This window comes from Drosophila tropicalis, unplaced genomic scaffold (genome assembly GCF_018151085.1).
Source record: "Drosophila tropicalis isolate 14030-0801.00 unplaced genomic scaffold, ASM1815108v1 contig_443, whole genome shotgun sequence".
Taxonomy (NCBI): Eukaryota; Metazoa; Arthropoda; class Insecta; order Diptera; family Drosophilidae; genus Drosophila; species Drosophila tropicalis.
Window position 1 is genome coordinate 1,731,842 of NW_027172907.1, and position 7,906 is coordinate 1,739,747.

General features: G+C 36.1%; 1 protein-coding gene across 1 annotated transcript; it reads left to right on the forward strand.

The window, feature by feature from the left end:
- The first annotated feature begins 139 nt into the window (after positions 1–139).
- On the forward strand, positions 140–6,084 carry dpr20 (defective proboscis extension response 20). The gene is made up of 8 exons (XM_068286091.1): positions 140–208; positions 611–1,279; positions 2,369–2,990; positions 3,055–3,169; positions 3,225–3,450; positions 3,530–3,707; positions 4,086–4,222; positions 5,159–6,084. The coding sequence occupies exons 2-8, from the start codon at positions 862–864 to the stop codon at positions 5,284–5,286; spliced, it is 1,824 nt and encodes a 607-aa protein (XP_068142192.1). The 5' UTR covers positions 140–208; positions 611–861; the 3' UTR covers positions 5,287–6,084.
- The last annotated feature ends 1,822 nt before the right edge of the window (positions 6,085–7,906 follow it).

Here is a 7,906-nt window from a genome sequence, read left to right on the forward strand (position 1 = left end):
AAATTATTAGAAACTCACCAAAAGCTCTTTTGGCTGCAGGAGTAGAAACTTAACGAAGGACATGCGTACGACACAGCCGAGACAAATGCGAAGGGCTTCAACACAAAAAGACGATGGTCGGGCAAGTCGACAATAGTCTAGGAAGGTTTTCAGTTTGCCAGTCATAAGTGAAGTGTAACGGCGCATAGACGTTTCCTAATGCATACCGGTAGAAATTGAATAGAGTCCTTCCTCACGACATCGGCATTGACATCGACATCGACATCGACATCCACATCGAGACCGAGCGAAACAAACGCCAAATTGCGATTTCCGTAGATGCTGTTGGTGTTTCTCTGATGACTTTATAATTGTCATTGTCATAGATAATAAGAATTTTGAAATTCTGTCGCAAAGTGAAATTGCATTCCAGCAGATACGATTTTCAATTTTTTTTATTGTGTTGTTTTTTCTTGTCCTTTTATCCGTATTGGTTTTATCTGTAATTCAATCTCTGGATGTATCAGTGGAGCAATTTGAAATGTGAATGAATTGTGGAATAAACTGAAGATAAAAAAGAAATGCATATTTTTGTGTGATTTTTTTTTCATGTTGTTTGATTTGTTTGCAGCTGAATAATTTCGATTTGATGTGCTGATTAAATTGTGTTGATTAATCTAAACGACAAGCGAAAAGATGAGAAATGTGTTTAACAATTTTTGGCCAAAGTGTATGAATCAAGTGTTAAAAAGTAAGCAAAAGCAAAACCCAAACCAATGAAGAAAGCAAGTATTAAGTTAACGAGAGAAAAGCAAGCTCAATGCAGTTGGTTAAATGTGTGTTAACTAAAGCAAATTCCATAAAGGAATTCAAAGTTACAAAATGCGTTTAAATGCCTCAACCAAAACGACACGTTTGAAATCGAGACCGAGACCAGCAAGAGAAACGTTCAAAAGAAGCGCCAATACGACAGTGACACCAATTGGCCAAATTGATTGCTCTATACGCATATTAATTAAACTTATTCTATTAACTACCACAATCATGGGCAGTGGCAGTGGCAGTGCAAGTGGTTTCGCCCAGGCCAAAGCCATGTATGTTGCAGTTAATAAAATTAAAGACCTGGAACTAACTGCGGCTGCGGCTGCAGCTGCGGCAGCTACCAGCGTCGACGTCGACGTCAGCGCCAGTGCCAGCTTCAGCGAAATAACCACAAAACCAGCAACCGAAGTATTTCAATTGTCAACGACCACACCCACAATCTTTCACATAAAGATGACTTCATTAAGGGACAGTGATGGTGAGAAGAGACTCTTTAAATTGATTTGTTCTTTAAGCATTTTTTGTGTTTCTGTTTCTGTTTCGTCAGTGGAACTTATCTTGCACTTATCGTACTCGAGAGTTAAGGGGTTTTCGTTTGATTAGATTTGCTATGAAAACTGGTAAAACTTTTCCATTTTCCAAAAACTACCGCAAGAGCGAAAAGCATCAAAATGTATTTTTGTACTTGTTTTCTTCTCTTAAAGCTAAAATTACAGGCTAACAGTGTTTACACACTTAAGGGAATCCCCAGGATCCCATAGAATGTTCTTGACCGCCATAGAGGAATTTGACCCACACACACACGCACTAAGGACATTTTGAATTCTAAAACAGCACTAACCCATTTAGGATTTGTTTCTATTTTCTTTTTATTTCAATCAAAGAAAAGAGAAAGGTTTTTCACAAGGTACAATGACATCAGCATATGAATATTAAAAAAACAATTCCTTACTTGTTTAGGACTTATTAACAAATTAAAAACAAGTAGCAGATAGTTTGTAAAGACAGTCAGGGTTTTTGCAAAGTTAGTCCTTTCATTTAAATCAAACAAAATCGAACAAAAGTATGTTTATTTTAATTCAAATCAAATTAGTTCCATGTCATTTTCATTTTCGAATTATTAACCAGAAATATTTTGAGTACTTCATACCCACATGAAATAGTATCCAACTGAATGAGTAAACCCAAAAAAGAAGCAACACAATCTTGACCCACATGAGCCTGAAGTTTACATTCAAGAGATATGTTAAAAATTATATAAAAATTCTAAAGAATTACAAAGAGTGAAATAAAAGAACGAAAAGTATCAAGAAACAATGCTTTGATGATAGGAAGCAAACTGGATACTTTTGAGTGGCTCATTTGAAAGATTCTCCACACATACATATAACAATAAAATATATGTTATACCTATTAAAAAGTAATTAGATTAATAGAGTAACAATGAGAAAGAAAGAATAATAGGTACACACATACACATATAGAAAAGTTAAAACTTTTATTTTGTTTGTAAGTTTTCTTAATTTACTCGAAAGGAAACTGATGTGAGTTGTAAATTTTGTTGCAGAATTCAATGAAATCGAAAATGTAGCCATAGAGCCATCTATATCTGATACTGTCGCAGATGATATAGACGAGAGTAGCATTAATATGGGGCATACAGATGATGCGGATGACACGATAGCCGATTACGACATGAGTCTGGGCAAATCTAGGCAGATATTGCCTATGGTTAATGCAACCATAACTAATGATAACTATCCGAATGTGGATAAGCCAAAAGCCAAAGATTTATCATCACTATCATTATTGAATACACATCAAATATCCGAATCGTTAGAGAAAAAGAATTTGATTATCAAAGATGCTGCCTCGTCTCCAGTTTATCAACAAATTGGTAGCCAAAAAATAAATGCTCTCGGTCCAAGCGGCCAGTCAGCGACATTGCCGGGAGTAGTCTCTTCATCAGTGGCTACCAATATCAGCCTGGGGCCTCCAAGTAGTAGTGGGAGCACAGTCTCAACGCCAATCCGATCGATTGGCAACAATAAAACGCATGTGCGTAACTCTGCAATAAAAACCGATAGTAAACACATTTTGCCAAAGGTACAAAAGACCGATGCTCCGATGTTGAATTACATTTTCGATACCTTCTCGTCGGCAAATAAACATCATCATCACGATCAGAGGTGAGTATTAGTAATTCGGATGAATGAAATTCTGATTGTCCTATGTGTAATGCGTCTAATCCAGATATGGTCCACATTTCGAGGATGCACAACGCGTGGGGCAAGTGTCAAATATGACTGTTCAGGCCGGTAGCAGCATCTTTTTAAATTGCAGAATATCACTGCTCCAGGATAAGACTGTAAGTATAAATCGACATTTACATATATGGCATTCTAATACCGAACAATAAACAGGTCTCTTGGGTGCGACGAAACACCCAAAGTGAGGAGAATGCATTGGATCTGCTTACAGTGGGCCTGCACACTTATACGGGTGATAAACGTTATAAAATGGAATTCCAATATCCCAATAATTGGCGACTGAAAATAACAAATGTTAAGAAAGATGATGAGGCCACTTACGAATGCCAGATATCGACTCACCCACCTCGCGTTATACAAATAAATTTGCATGTGAATGGTGAGGTTTCGCCCAGTCACTCCTTTATCCTGGCATCCCTTTTTGGTCATTAATTATGTATACTTCATCTATTGCACAGCTCCCAAAGTGATGATTGTGGACGAGGTTGGTGATCCTTTGCAGGAGAAATACTATGAAATTGATTCAACGCTACAGCTTTCCTGTGTGGTCAGAAATGTGGCAATGACTAGTTCAGTTGTCTATTGGAAGCATAGTGATAATGTGCTCAATTACGATGTCACACGCGGCGGAGTAAGGTAAATGGTCGACCACTGGTAATGAGATTGAATACGCAATTACATTGCACAAGGACGTAGATGTGACTAATGGCTCTAACTTGGCCAATTTGCATAATTAAAATTCTTGACTCGCTCAAGATCAGAATGGCCACACTTATTCAATTGGCCAACATAAATCAAACTTAAGCCAAATGCCATTTCCCTGACAACCAAGCCAAGAAGGTTTGTCCGAACTGAACGATACTTCCCCTAGGTATACAAAAGAGCAATAATATAGAAGTAGCTATACCCTGAACTAAATGTTGGCTTAACAGACTGTTCGATTAGTCGTTGAAAGCAATAGGAACCCTTTCCTCAGTAATGCTTGAGATACATTTCATTTGTGTTTCTTTTCAGCGTTAAAACTGAACTTATGGACGATGGCGCCAACTCAACATTGTCCATTGCCAGGATTAGCAAAGCCGATTCGGGAAATTATACATGTTCGATAAGTGATTTTCAAAATTTCACAATCGTGGTGCACATTTTGAATGGTAAGTAATAAAAGGACAATGCAAGTTCCAGCAATTAACAGATACTCCTTGCTTTCGTTTAATACTTTCTTGGCCCCGATTTGCTTTTGTTTTTCTATTTACATTATGAATGTTTCCTCACTTCCTCCTTTAAGGACACTATATTACCTGATAGAGTGAAATGGTGGCCGCCAAAATGTATATAACAGACAAAAGAAAGTCTTTCGGATTTCCCGTATTGCTATTCAGCATCCACAATCGACTTTCGTCTGTCCGTGCGAAAAACTAGATCTCGGTCATAATACGAGCTAATGCCACCAAATTTGGCATATAGACTCGTGGGGTATACACGTTGATCAAGTTTATTGCAAATTTTGTCACGCCTCTTTCCACCTTAATTTCTTCATTTGTCTTTCTGGTTTTAATAAGAATACAAGATTTCAAGATTCTACTATTCTAGTTTCGGCTATAATAGACATAAAACGAGAAGTAGTTGAACTATCAAAACAAAATAAACGAAGTTTCACCCACAGAGAAAGTTAAATTTGATATACATACCAAACTCTTCAGGACTGACTTTTATCCAAAGCAGTGCTTGTTCTACCGAAAAAAGAAACTTTATGCATATTTTTAATGGTTCTAGATATCTAAATGTCGGATTGGTATTGCTTTAGAAGGCGACAAAACTATGAAAATCGTTTAGTATATCGATAACTTGCTTTGGCTTATCGTAATTAATCATGTCTATTAATGATTTTAATTATGTGACTTATGAGTAAAAAGTACCCTTTTTTCACCTGTTACCAACTTTAATCTGCCATATTCCCTTATGGATGCCAATTTCCTCTCTGAATATCTTGGAACGTAAGAATTCTGTTCTTCGTTTAAGAGGGAGGTATGAAGTATTTTAGCCTTCCTCTCACATCGATTTTTTTTTTTTTTTTTTGATCTTAACAGGTGAAAGTTTCGCTGAGCTACACCATGGAGGAGCAGGCGGAATTCTGCAATGGCAATGGCTGCAAATCCTTATGTGGATTCTCCTAATTATCGATAACTCAACAGTTTCTGTATTCACATGTAGGTAAAGTTGGGCAAACAACAAGGAAGGCGAAATCTTCAAGGTACTACATTAACTAAATATTGTTTTTTTTTTTTTTTTTTTTAGTAGCCTTACGTAAATATATGTATGGTGTGTTTTTGTTGTTGTTTTTTTTTTTTTTTTTGTTAATTAATTGTAAAGATTTTGGATTTGATAGAAAAATAGAAAAGTTATTAGAAATAACTAAAAACAAAAAACTAACAAACAAAAGAAAAGAAAAAAACAAGTGAATAAACTATAAAAGTAAATGAATAACTAAGTTAAAATGCATCAATTTGTACATGAAACAGCACTCCTAAAATTTAGGGTACAAGTATAAGGCAAAGATGCCAACGAATTTCCATATAATGAAAAATAAAACACGAAAAAAATAGTTAAATTTACTATACTAAACATATACAGGCAAAACACTCAGAAAGAAAAGTAAGAACAAACAAAAGAAATAAACAGGTTGAGTATTTTGCAGTTTGATTTCAGATTCGTCATCCTACATAACAACATTAAACAATATCGGAATAGGTATAAAGGGAATATTACTCATTAATTTGGTCCTTGTTTTTTCGTTTCTGAGTGTAGGTGCAAGTTATTACACTTATAATTATCTGAGCTGGCTTACATATGAAAACAAAAACAAAAAAGAAAAGAAAACTGAAACCAAACGATACAAAATAGCATACTATACATACAACATACATCCATATATAAAGCATAAATTCAGTGGTATAGATGTAAAAGAAACATAGACAAACCCAAAATAAGACACACACACACACACACACACACACATACATTTAGAATATAAGAATAAAGAATGAGAAATAAAAAAATTATTTAAATGGTTTAATTAACTTTCTTTGTGGCGGTGGCAATAACTTGGGCCAACTAACTAGCATATTTGAACGATAATGAGTTTGTAACCTCAACGAATGTTGGCATGATGGACTCATAAGTATGTACCCCATCCCCACATAATTGTTAAGTCAAAAGGGCAACCGAAATTCTTTTAACCACCATTGTGTGGAATGTGGTATATATGTATGTATTATACTTAAACTTGTATAGATATGTATGTACAAATGAGCATCTTATAGTTATGATATCTGTGGTATGCAGCGTACACGCACACATACACAAGCATATTCACATATTCAGGTAAACATTTGAAAACATTAACAAAACTTAATGCATTATTTGGTGAATTGTCAACAATTTGGTACAAGTTTACGACTTTCTGCTGTGATCGGATGGATGGAAATGGCCATGGATCATCACACTAGAGTTCCCCAATTTTGTATATCGAGTAGCGTTGATTCAAACTCATGACCCAAGGATTCCAGCACACCGAGTTTCTCTTTCAACTCCTCATTGGCCGTAAATAATTGATTCTCGATTCTATGTATGTCTGTGGCCTGGGTGGCCAATTCGGTGTCGAGTCTATCGATTTGTATTAGAACATCGCTTTTCGTTTGAAATGCATATTTCACTTGATGCCTGCGCACTTTGGCGTGCAATCGCAGGATTTGCTCTTCCTTTCGCTGAATTTGTTTGTTAATGCCATGGACCCTTTGGAGCCAATACAATTGCAATTCATCATATCCTTCCATACGAAATTCATCTGATGGTTCATTGCCATATTCTCTGGCATCATCCATTGAATGCAAATATGTTTGTAGCAAATATTTTTTATCCCATTCATGTTTGTGTTGTGTTTCTTCGGTGATTTTCACAAATCCTTGATCCTTTTCACTGCAAAAGAAACAAAAACTGTTAATCAGACATATTCTTACAATTTTCACATCACTTACGGAAGCGTTGTTAGCCGCGAACCGTCCACCTCAACGGGGCTACCCATTCCACTATCCTTATCGGTTGATCGATTCGATGATATTACCGGGACACAGGTGATTGACTGTGAATTTGGTCTTTTCGAAGAAGATCTTCGCTTCGAACGTAGTCGTTGCACCATCACATATTCATAATCATGTTTGGCAATATAATTCTGAACATCATCTTTATAAAGTGATTTACCACCATGATGATGTTGGCCGAAACCGTTTGGTGTTTCTTCATCTTCTTGTTGGTCATTCATTTTGTTAATTGATCTGTTAATAGATTAAGTCCACAGCAATCTTTTGAACGACCATCTAGGCCTTGGCGTATCTATTAAGATATACAAGAGTTTTGCTAATTAGTATGCGCATAGATACATAACAGACACATATTTGTATTAGTTATAGTCATACTTTCTAAAAAATCGAAAAAAATAATAACTTTTGGTTTTGTTTTGGCGCAGTTTTATTACGTATGAGAAGTGCTTGATCAAAATCCTTGAGAAGCCCGATAAGTAACATTCTGTTAGCTGGCAGTGTGCATGTTCGTATTGAAACAAGTTGAAAGTCGATTACGATTTGGTTTTTGTTACAATTTAACACACCTTTAAACTTTCCCGTTCACCGTTTCACCTGTCGCTGCTGCTGCTGCTGTTGCTGCTGCTGGTCGACGAGAAGCGCTAGAGTTGTTTGCGTCATAGCTATAACACAACTGAAGCACAAAACTCTCAAATCAAGCTTTAAAAGATACTCTACTCCAATCCACTCCACTCCACT

What these genes read in the sequence shown, in the direction of transcription:
- dpr20 (XM_068286091.1), top strand. Translation starts at nt 862, where the DNA reads ATGCGTTTAAATGCCTCAACCAAAACGACACGTTTGAAATCGAGACCG. An exon ending in AATAAATTTGCATGTGAATG is followed by an intron (nt 3,451 to 3,529) that starts GTGAGGTTTCGC and finishes TCTATTGCACAG; the next exon opens with CTCCCAAAGTGATGATTGTG. An exon ending in CGTGGTGCACATTTTGAATG is followed by an intron (nt 4,223 to 5,158) that starts GTAAGTAATAAA and finishes TGATCTTAACAG; the next exon opens with GTGAAAGTTTCGCTGAGCTA.